The 12,010-nt window shown below is 38.7% G+C and overlaps 1 protein-coding gene across 11 annotated transcripts in view; it reads left to right on the forward strand.

Moving 5' to 3' along the window:
- COBL (cordon-bleu WH2 repeat protein) overlaps positions 1 to 12,010 on the forward strand; it is a 162,619-nt gene that overhangs the window by 62,205 nt on the left and 88,404 nt on the right. For 8 of the 11 annotated variants that reach the window (XM_064443297.1, XM_064443298.1, XM_064443302.1 and 5 more), the window contains one exon: positions 2,310 to 2,393. The exons of the other annotated variants lie outside the window; for them this stretch is intronic. In XM_064443297.1, the coding sequence (XP_064299367.1) occupies positions 2,310 to 2,393 (84 nt within the window). The remainder of the gene's footprint in view (positions 1 to 2,309; positions 2,394 to 12,010) is intronic. 11 annotated transcript variants of the gene reach the window in all.

The raw sequence follows: 12,010 nt of genomic DNA on the forward strand, positions 1-12,010 counted from the left end.
ACACTGGGAAATACAGTGTTGAAAAATCTCATTTGTCATGGGTGCTGAAACTTTCTTAGCATCGTAAAAGGACACATAGAGACTGTGTATTATGAGAGAGGAGGTCCTTCACTTTCAGAGTGTTTATTCTCTGTAAGAAAATATTTCCCATTTAGAAGGGAGAAAAACCATAACTGGAGCAATAATGCTGTATGTGCCTGGAGGAATGGAGTAAACAAGGGAGCTCAGCTTGAGCCTCTGTAGAGCACGCTGCGGCGCTGTAGTTCCTCTGGAAGAACCAAATACGTTACAGCACGCAGTTTCTGCATTATAGTTTGTCCTCTGATTCCATTTTCCTGAACTTTGGTATGAAGTGTGTGCCCTTGGAGTTTCAGCTCTTGACACAGCTCAGATTTAACTTTTAAAATATTTACTCCTGCAGCCTTAGACAAAGTTGCAGTGAAGCATCCCAATTCAGTGGTTACTGCACTGGGTTTCTCACAGCCAAGTTTGGGATGAATGTCCCAAGTTTGCGAACTCCTCTCTTTTTTTCTGTTCCTTTTGTCATGCTTGTTAATCAGAGGCATGGGAGGTGATACTCTGAGGGCTTTTAAAATAGAAATTTTAATAGATGCTAAGGATATTGAGGATCAGTTAACAAGTTCAAGTAGTATCTGACCTGGGAGAAAGTAGGAACTGTACAAAGAAGTACGAGAAACAGCTTCTAAATCTGAGGTAAAGGTGTAAATCTTTCTTGCTGCTAGTTCTGACAAGTTAACTGATTTTTCTTGGTCATTTCTTTATTGGACTCTTACTTTCAAATAAAAATACTCTGTAGGAAAAAAAAACCCAAAACCTAAAACAACCGCTATGCTTAGTCCAGCAAGGAAGTCTTTGTTGCCTGTTCAATACAAATCTCTCAGACTTTGAACTCACATAGACGGAAGAATTACTGAGAACTGAAGAATAGTTCAGCACACAGGAGCAAGGAGGTGTTAACTGGCCATAATACATCTAGCTTGGTGTTGTGGAAGATTTCTAGACAAAACAACAGTGAAACTGCTGAACAGACTTAGCAGGATGAGGGCAAATTAATTAAAGTCTCTTAAGAAAGGATTTGGTAGGTTTATGAAGGGATTATATGATGGGATGTCCTGGGATTTCAGGACAGTGGAATCAAAGGCCCAGAGTTCCTAAACTCTGCTTTTTAGTTATTCTTACAGTTTTACTCCTCTACAAGACTTAAGTTGGTTCTGCCTTTTTTGTTTACTTTGTTTGCGTTATGATTTGCAGTGATTCTCTGTGTGTGTGTGTTTGTAGTCACGCACAGCCTGTATTTTAGAACTAGTTGATAGCAAGAATTGTCTAAAGTCTTGCACAGTAGTAGCAGTGCAAAGTTGCAGGCATTTATAAAGGGAAGGCAATTTCTTTTGCAAGTGAAGAGTATTAGCCTGTGTTGCAAATTGTCCTGGATCAGGTGTCACTGCACGCTACAGGCCTACGCTCAGATTTCCATGCCCACACACATGCTTTCTTTCTCAGCTAGGTCACTGAAAGCAATAATCATGGTATGACAATGCACTAGATCTAACTTTTTGAAAAAACTTCCTGCTATATTAAAAACTCCATGACACAGAGTGAAAGCAGAGTCCTATTCTCATGATTAATACAAATTTGTTGAAAGTATTTCTTTGGTTAACTTTGTACTGGCAGGCTTAGTGCCAGATCAGGTATCATCTTGTTCTTCCATTCTAATTTTATGCTGGATCAGTTACCCTCTGTTCTGCAGCTGGCATAAAAAACATAAAGGTGGCATGAACTCCATGTCTTTTTGATGTGAAATGTAGTCATGTGCCTGAGGCTAAATCCAGATCAAATTGGCACTGCTAAGCAATCCAGTAGAGCAGAGGTCCTGTGCAGACAATCATGGGATCTTGGTTTAAGTAGGGTATATGCTAGCACACAGAAACAGCCCCATCATTGTCAAGTGGCAGGGAAGAAGTTCTCTGCTTTTCCCCTTGTGTCTGTGGGTGTAGCAGAGGCTTGCAATCTGATCCCTGGTGCTACAGGCTTACTACCTGTTTTCCTCCTTGCCCAAGAATTTTTCTGTATCTTTATATTCTTAAATCTTTCTGCTAAGGGATTTCTTAGGGCCTTGCCTACATCAGAGAAGTTTTGCAGACTGCTTCAGAGTTTCCCATCAATTAGGTCCAGCACTGCTGAGACAGTTTGTCTTCATTCTGTGATGAGGTTTGATGCTTTGCTCTGGCATGTTTCTGCTGTGTTGTTTCCTTTGCTGCTGCTGTGCGGGATACTTGTTTGTGTTGCAGACAGAAGAACACTTGAGGATGAACAGAGATTGTGGTGAGGAGGATGTTTTTAGTTCTGCATCTACAAGTGAAGGAAGCTTGGATGTAAGTACTAACATGGCTTGTAGACGCTCTTGCATTCCTATTAGATCCTGCAGTTTGAATAACCAGAAACCACTGCTCTTCTGATGCTTAGCCAAGTAGGAGTAGACATAGTTTACTTGTTAGCAGGCTTAGTTACGTGAGTGCACAGTTCGTGTATCTTGATGAAGTTAAAATGCAGCGTGCTGTCTTCAAATAAAACTTGCTAGCTTCACTATAAATCAAGTTTCTTTCGAGCTTAAATTCTAAGCAGTTGTGAGCAGAAAGTGCTTTAACCAAGGGCATAGGTATAAGACAGTGACAGTACTGCATGATGCAAGAGTATGTTTGCCTTAGTGACATTTAGGGGGGGGCTTTTTTTCTTATGAAAGCACACCTCTCATTTTTATCCCTTTACATGTCTTCTGCAGCATGGCAGCATTCCATTTGTTTCTTAAGTAGCTTGGGGGTGGAAAGTACTTTTGTTTTAAACTCTGGAAATAACAGAAAGGACTTTTGTTAAGTACTTCGGTAGGTTTTGGGGTACTAAAAGCCTGTGAACCACATCCAGAAAGGTTTTTAAGTGCCTGACATACTACTAAATTATGAGGATTTAGAGATCTAATTAGGAAGTGTGAATCCTAAATATTTTTGTAAGGCTGTTCTGGTGGATTAGTAATCATCATAAATGGTGTGTTTTGTTGGTTTTTTTAATCACTCGGCTTCTTGTTACATTTTCAAAACCTCGAGAAGACTCTGTTGATGACATAATAGAAGCCTGAAATGTGAGGTTCAGCTCTGAATCCCCCTTTCACAAAGAGGTATTTGGAAAAGGAGTGCTCATCCGCAAAATGTACAGCTCACTAGCCACAGAGGAGGGTGACAGACACTGGGGAAAAAAAAATGGAGGAGTGGGAAAAAAAATCCCAGATAAAAAGGATAATATAAAAGAAGTCAAAAAGGAGAAATAGATGGAGAAGTGGTTGGCTGTGAGGTTAAAAAACACCTAACTCTGCAAATCTGTGAAGACTTCATAATGAAAGAGTACTGAAATAGGAAAGCTGCTATGACACTAAAAATTTGGGTAACACTATAAAGGTTAATGTTTTAGTGAGAGAGGTCTGTTAATACAAAGACCCATTAGAGGGTGATGTGGGTAATTGAAATATACTAGGTAAAAGTATAGAAAAAACATCACAAGCTCTGTCAAAATAAAATAATCTTGTGGTTCGTATTCACTGCCATTATAAATTGCTCTCAATATCTTGATACCCAAGTACTAGAAGAGGAGGAGGAGGAAGGGGAGGGATTCCAAGTGAGGATATGAAGGTGGTTCAGATACTCTGAACTGCCTTTTACAGTAGTGTGTGGTGCTTTCCTCAGAAGAGACACATCTCTTAATTTATTTTTGTAGGGAATTTTATAGGGCAAATAATAAATTAAGATGTTTTTCTTTTCCTTTGACATTGATGGAAAAAATGTTTTCCAAACTGTCCTGGACATGTAACTTTGTCTTCTAAAGGCACGGGTGATAGAGAGCAAAGGGGTCTTGAAGAGGTAAAAAATGTTTTCTTTTTATTCAGCTACACGAACATGTCAGGGATTTTTTCTTTTTTTTCACTTTCCTCTTTGGAGCAGTTAATCTTCAAGAGCAATGTAGCCATTGTTCAGTGTTTACATCTTTCACTTCTGGCTTGACACATGTATTTTTATGAGTGCCGATCTTGCTAAGACATACGTACATACTTAAATGAATGTATTGACATAGTTCCCTTTAGTTTGGTACTATTGTGTTAAAGCTTGCAGAAGATATATAAAGTAAGTCTAGCAGATCCACTCAGCAGCACAGAAGGTCCATCTTTTGAACAAGCTAGATGGGCTTCAAGAAAAAGGCCAACAATTATGACGTCTTAGGTGAAAAACTCTAAACTACTGTAAACTTGGCGTAGATAGTTAGCATGGATAACTTCTGTGAAGACCAAATTCAAGCGGAAACACCAATGAAAGAACTTTATAATTCTTAAAATTCAGCTTAGCAGTTCCTTATGGACTAGACATTGAGACCCTCCATCATTCTAAGTAATTATTTATTCCACTTGCTCAAAAGTTAGCCTCACTTATTTAATTCAGTGGAACTGAGTATCCTTATATATATATAAAAAATATATATGTATATATATATATTATATATATGTATATATAATATACATATTATATATGTAAGTGGTATCTTACATAGCCATATATGTGAAATACACATTTAGAGCTCATTATACAGAAGTTTCATTGAGCTAAGACAGGGCTTTCGGCAAAATGTCATCCAGCAGAGCCTTCTTCTTTTGCAATTTCCTCAGGTCTACTTTCTGTTACTGTTTTGGGTCATCTTCAAAGTATTTTGCATTGCTGTGTAGGAATCAAAGCCAAAGATTCAGATCCATTTCTGCAGGGAAAAGAGTTTGCCAATGCCTTCAGCACAGTGCCGGGAGATGCACTGCCTGGATCAAGAAAATTTTTCTTGCCTATAAGGAAATAGGCAACTCAAGGGCATGAACTGTGGTATGCTTAGTTTAAATCCTTTCCTTTCTATTATGTGTAATAAATAAGAGATCCTTAGTATTTATTCAAGAAGAAGTTATGTTTGCTTTTTAACCACCAAACCATTCTCAGTGCCAGCTTTATCTAATTATTATTGGAATTACTAATGCATCTAAAAATACTTTGGACTGTTGATGAGGCAGCAGATTTTCAAAGTTAAGATGGGAAAGTCAACACTTACACTTGAGGTGAAAGGACATTTGTTCCCAGTATCAGCAAAAATAAAGGTAAAAAAAGAATTTCTTAACACCCTAGAGAGTGAGTGTAAAAATGCAGAGAAAGAATTCTTCATAACAATCCTCAGAGTGCAGCAATTCATTATACCACATGTCAGTAAAGGATCTGAAAACTAATGGTGTATTGTAAATGAAGCAGAAATCTTTTCCCTTAATCTGTTCTAGTTTTGTGCTAAGCAGATGAGCTTTATATCCAGGTTAAATTTTCACAAATCAAATGCTGTTGAAATACACTGGTGTATAAATACAACATACAAGTAGAGCAGTTGGAAGTTGCAGCACAGTTAACCATATTCTGCTTCTTGTGTGCCAAAGGCAGACAGAGCTAGAATTTAGACCAGCTGGGGGAAAAAAAAGGAAGTTTAAGTCATCTCTGCCACTTGGTGTCACTGTCCTCAAATAAACAGTTGATCAAGATGAAACCCGATATTTGGAACGCAGTACTAAAATTAGCTGTTTTTATTTTTGGGGCCTTCATGCTTTCATAAATCAAGAGTGAAAAAACACATCCCTAGTGCTGAACGACGTGTATCCCTGATGGGGAATTTGTTTATGTAATAAATCAGCTTGGGAAAAAAATTTAGAAGTACAGCCAGGGACACTTATCAGAGGATTTGAAACTTCAGCACAAAGTCTTATCACATGAGGTTTCTCTAGTTCAAACAGGGCTTCAGCAGAGCAATGTTAGAGGATTTTCATCAGGGCCGTTTTTAGAAAAATCTAGTCTTCAGTATGTGTCTGAATATATCTGTTACTCATAACAGAATCAGTGAACCTAAACGAAGCAGATAGCCCAGTAGTTCCCTGCTTAATGAATCAGTCATGCCTACTATTATGTATGTTAATGAACAAAACTATCAGAGAAAACCAATGTCATTTTAAATTCTAAAGATATGTTTAGGATATGTGTATCTATTTTTTTATTATTATTTCATAGTACCCGTATAATTGCAAGATCACGATCCAGAAGAAAAATACTGTGATAATGTTTGAAAAAAGTCATCAGGACTTCTAGTGCATTAGTAACCTTGGCAGTCACTTCTCAAACGATGGGAACAGCTATTTCCCCTTTAAAGGCTTCTTTAAAAACAACAAACAAGTTTTTTGGTTTTTCAGGGCCTTGTTTGTTCTTAAGGTACTCTAACTTTTCTGCCCTGGTTGATGGCAGGACTTCTTCATGATACACTTTCCCAGTTCAGAAGTGGTTGGAAGGACGATCAAGTACAGTTATGCAAAAGTGGTTGGTAGTGTGATTTCTCTTCAACCATGTCAGGTCTCAGGCGATGGGTTAATACTATCTACTGTCAAGGATTTCGCCTCACATAGCTAGGTACTGTTTAGGGCAGTAGGAATGAGAATACTGCTGTGCCATCTGAATGGAAGTTAACAACCATCTACTTCCAATATTTCCTTGTGTGTCACTCACATTCACTTTAATCCTGTTCTCCTGTTCTTGCTTCTTGGTCTCCTGGCAATGCTTAGGATGATATTGGTTACGTGTGTTTATTTGTACCAGAAGGGATAGTTTCTGTTGAATTTTTACAGTAAGAGCTAACTATGTACACTGTCAAAGGCATAGGTTATTATCTGGCTGTGAAACCATTTTGCTTAGTGTGATTTTGTTTGCAGAACATAAAACTCTACAAACTGAGTACAGAGTGTTTTCTAAATACTACAGCAGACTGGCCTGTCCCCACCAATCTTCTGTTACAGGGTGCCTGTAAGCCAGTAGTTAGATGCCAGAGGATGATGCTAGGGAAGATAACAGTATAGTTATGTTTTCATGTGTGCAACTGTTTATGTGATTAGAAGAAAAATATTTTTATTAAATACCAGATATCTCAAGATAAGTTTCACCATCAGAGTAGAGTTAGTTTTATGTTTATATCCTGTGACTCTCTGAAAAAAAATTATTGCTAACTTTCCTTGGTAAGAAGAAAGAGCAAACTGGCTCGTGACTGGCATTCAGAGAATTCCAATAGGTAGCAAAGATGACGGTGATCAGCTTGCTTTCTCCTTGTCTACTGAGGGCAGCACAAGTAGTAATGTGTTTTATATATAGCAATGAAAATTTACGTTAGAAGGGTAGGTTAGGTGGACTGTGGAGGTGCCTTTCAGCCAGACTATGGCTGCTGAAGAGATGCAGCTGTACCCACCTCCTTTTGTGATGTGCACTTACAGGATATTAACTGTCTTCATTCGTGTGAATTGTAGATACTTATACATGATATAATAACTATAGATTTTTCTTACAGTATGTGATAGGAGAAGGCAAGAGCTTGAAACAGTGGCCACCTGCCACCAGACTTCAAATTCTTGCTCTAAAGTGGGGTGTTACTAGACCTCTTCAAGGAAAAGGTCCCTGGACTTAGTGTTAAAAAAAAAAAAAAGAAAAACAAAAAAACTCAGAACCAGCTGAACTACTCTGGCTCAGAACAAAACAAAAAAACCAACAAACCCCACCCCCCCAGCCCCCAGAAAAAAAAAAAAGAAAGAAAAAAAAAACAACAGCAAAGCCTGAGGCAGACACCTGGAATGAAAAGTCTCAGCATCTATGGTTAAAGCATGGTGAAGTTACAAGCTATTAAAAACAGTATCTGGTGAAGAGACACGTCGGCTGACCCCTGTTCTGTCTGTGCTGCTTAGCTTGTACTACCACAAGATTGCCAACTTCATGCATTCAAAAATCACTTGTCAGCTCTTGCCCTTACCACACAAAAGTGGCTTAAGATCATGAGATTTGAAAACAAATCATTTAGGGTGGACTTCCCTTGCCTCCATTTGGCTCCTGAGCATTAGTTTTGTAGGGGTCACATTTCGAAACATTTTTTTTTTGTGACCATGAAGGTTTTATTAAAAACAAAAGATTATCACATAGTCATTGGTTGCCAGAGCCTGCATCTTTACATAAAATTGCATGGTTCAGAGTAAAATCATGACAACACATTGCATTCAAGTTGTTGCTTTTAGAAAGACAACTTGGAAACTTCAATTCCTGCAGTGGTTTTTGCAGGACGTTTTTAAGGAAATATTCCCAAGAAAGTTCCAAAATGAACAGAGAGAAATGAATCAAGTTAAATCAAAAGGGCTTGAGTAGGGCCGTATCTGCAAAAGGAACTGGGCACAACTACGCCTGGCAGTGCCTGTTTTAACTACCCAGTAGCACAAGCTTCTTTTGGACACTGGATCTAAGCATCCCAGAGTCAGATTTCCCAAGTTTTGAAGCCACTGAAATCTGCACGGCAGGAGTTGCACGTTGAACTCTGCCCATCTTCTATGTCTGCTACCTGCCTCTGCTCAGGGTTGAAACCTTGAGTCAGCTACTAGATTTAGGTCTTTAAAGCTTTTACTCTAAAAGCTTACCACCTACCACTGTTAGCCAAAATGTGAGTTCCCTTCTCTGTGTTTAGAGATACCAGCCAATCTTCTATCTCTCTCAGGACCATTATTGAGAGAATTATTTCCTCCTTTGCAAAGAAAACCAAAATACTTGCTGGGATGGAGAGTGCCTGGAACAAAGCTGTGAGGTATTCTTGATGTGGGAAGCACCCTTTTGTAAAAATACCCAAATATTCAGTGACTCAGAGAGAGAGTGCAAGAGCAAGCTTAACTGTTCAGACCAGTAACGAAATAACTTAAGTGCGGTGGCAGCTCCAGGTTCCAGTGCCAGCGCCAGAGATGTTTTTCTGTTTTATGCTAAGCAGATGTTAGATCCAGCAAATAAGTAGTCACTGAAGCTAGAACTGGAGGAGCCAAATGGCTGTTGCTCCCTGCCCAGATGAGTGCCCTAATCTCAGTCTCTTTCTAGCTAAACTCATATTCATGTCCTTGAATGGAGAATAATTTCACTCTGCTCATGAGGGGGGGAAGTTTGTTTTTCTCAACTAGAAGAACATTTTTAACCTGCATTTACCATATTCCTACTGAATCATTGAACTTGGGACAGGGAGCAGGGGGCAAGACAGGAGAGAAATACCATAGCTGCCTTTTCTAGCAATTATGTTTTTTGTGGAGCCAAGTTTCTTAGTTGTGCTTTAAGCACACCTCTTGGATCAAGCCCCCTTGGCTGATGAAGATGAAGAGATTTGCCAGTTTTATGGATCCTGATGGAGTTTAGGCAGGAGGTTAGTAGAAGCATAGTTTCTCAGCAGTTTTCATGCTCGGCACGCCCAGAAGCAGAAATCAGGCACCAAAATGGGAGCAAGCATATCAGAAGGGTATGCGGCAGGCTTATTGAAGGAAAAGCACAAAGTGGAGTGAGTTAGGGAGGCCCAGCCTAACAGCAGCACAGTAAGTTAGGTTAGTGTGAGGCAATTCAGATTCCAGACCTGGGCTACGTGGCATCGTTCTCTATACTGTGGATGTACCCAGTCGGTCTGGAGTAAGTTGGCTCAGATATCACCCTCGGATGTTTAATTAAGACCTGGTGACACACCCTTAACCACCCAAATCCTTTTATGTCTGATTCATCTTTTGTTACTGATTTCACTGAAAAGTTCTGAAGTTAACTCACTGGAAAAAATAGACTAAAGAAGCACCTAATAAGAGCAATGGCTTTTAATTTGCATTAATAAAAGGACATTAAAAAAAAAAACAAAGACAAACTTAAATTCCATTTGAGATTTTTCTAGTGACATCTCAACCGCTCAGGCTTTGCTTCCTTGGTATTTAATATTACCAGAGCCCCTTAATAGTGTATAATAGTCTTGTAATTCATATTTGGTCATAATTTATTCAGCATATTGTTCTCAGTGTAGCTGGCAAGTATGCAGTGGTGTGGAAAATACCACCTTTAAAGAAAAGTTTATCCCAGGATCAGACTTTTCTGCAATTGGATAAGCACAGATGTAGTTCCTTAAAAAAGTCTTTCACATATTTTTGTGTACATAAAATCCTTTTTGTGTTTAAGTTTGAGATGGTCTGGGAATGAGTCAGGGAATTATTATTTCCACTGCAAAGTACATTTCTGTTTGATTTAATGATGGATATCCAAAATATTTCTTGTAAAGCTTTCCAAATGTAATGAAAGGATTAGTGTGTATTTATGCCAATGCCCTTTACCAGAAGAAATCAGAAATGGCTAATTGTATGTCATCAACTCCATATTTCTAATATACAATGGAATTTTTTTCAGACAGTAACACCTGTATTTGTTGTGTAGGCATAATCTGAATCGCATGTAACCATAGATTTATTATGTTAGTCTAAAATACCCTATTAGCATAAGTAGATTTTAGATACAGTGAAGATTTTCAGCACCAGTTAAGGTATAATTTTGTTTCTTTTGCAAACAATTTCTGAGGCATGAGCGCTAATAGGATTTGGTTCTTTTCCAGCCTCTTCTGTGGACAGTGAAGGCTCGATTTCATTAAAAGTAGTGGCAAACAATAACTTTTCTTTTAATTAGATGATCTCATGATTTCCACACGTATTTGTTCTGTGCATTATTGTTCGTTGGCAAAACTGAGCTGCTTGGTAGCGTGTGAAACCATATGTCTCAATAACATCTTATGGCAGGTGAGGGAGGATTTGCAAAACAACATTTGCTGACAGGACACAATGCGTTTTACTTTGACGGAGAAGTTTTCCGAAGTGAACTTTATGGCTTAGTTCTCTCAAGCAAAGTCAAACCTCCATGAGGCCTTACAAGTCTCCCTTTAACTCAAAGAGGAGTTGTGTGTATGAAGCGAAGACCATATAGCACTGAGTACTGTGTGTGCTGCGCAATTGTTCATCACTGCAAAAAGAGACCTTTTAATGCCTGTAGTCTGTGTAGCTGTTTCACATTCTTTCTTCTTTTTTAATAAACAACTGTTAAATTTGACTTTATTGGTCTTTTATGTGCGGCTCCAATATTGATCTTCCCCTTTGAGCTTAGCAGAAATTATTCCAAATAATTTAAGATATTGCTTTTTCTTTTACTCTCCAGTGCTTAATATTTCATTTGAATTCTCAGCAGCATGTTGGGACGCAAACTGAACTGGGGAAAGAGTGTGGCAAACAGTGGTCAGTCTTTTTAAAGGCTTTTAAAACATCATGAAGTAGTAATACCTTCAGTCAGATCTATTGTCTTGAATTATTTTTTAAATATCATTTACAGTTTTAAGCAGATCTCAGAATACTTGGGAAAACTAAGGAAATTATTTTTGGTTTTATAAATGGTCACCTGGAAGGCCAGAAGAGAAAGCAGATGAAGGAAATAGCAAGACATAGCCCTGCAGAGTTTTTAAATAGGTGGGTAGCTGTAGGTGTAGGAATTGGACCCACTGACTTTTTCAGTGTCATACCAAGCACCTGTTTAAGTGTTTTGCTGGTTCATTACCTCAGCGACCTGGTGAGAGAGCCAGGTGCAACCAACATCTAGGACATGAGCTGTGAAGGCAGTCTCTGAAGTACACTGACATGGCGAGATGGAGAGATGTCCGGCAGATTTATGATTGGTGGTGTTTGGTTCCCCCACAACCCCCTCCTCTGATTATAATATTTTCTTCTTTCCATCCCAGCAAATGCTCACGTACACATCTTGATTTTGATTTCTCCCGGTTTCAGCACAGAGATGGTGTGATTCCATTGGCTTTAAATGGAGCCTGTTCTGATTTACAGTTGATTGAGTAGGACAAAAGTGAGGCCATTAAAGTGCACTGTGGAGGTTTGCCTTGTAAAAACCTAAAGGCAATAGATTTGACAGAAAGTGGAAGGGAAGAAGAAATATTTAAGACTATTTATTAATCAAGAATCCCAGCAGCGAGGCTTTTCTTGCCTTGATTCTGGCAAACGTACTGGTGAGAGATATTGTGCAGAGACCATTTC

Source organism: Phalacrocorax carbo, chromosome 2 (genome assembly GCF_963921805.1).
Source record: "Phalacrocorax carbo chromosome 2, bPhaCar2.1, whole genome shotgun sequence".
NCBI classification, from domain to species: domain Eukaryota; kingdom Metazoa; phylum Chordata; class Aves; order Suliformes; family Phalacrocoracidae; genus Phalacrocorax; species Phalacrocorax carbo.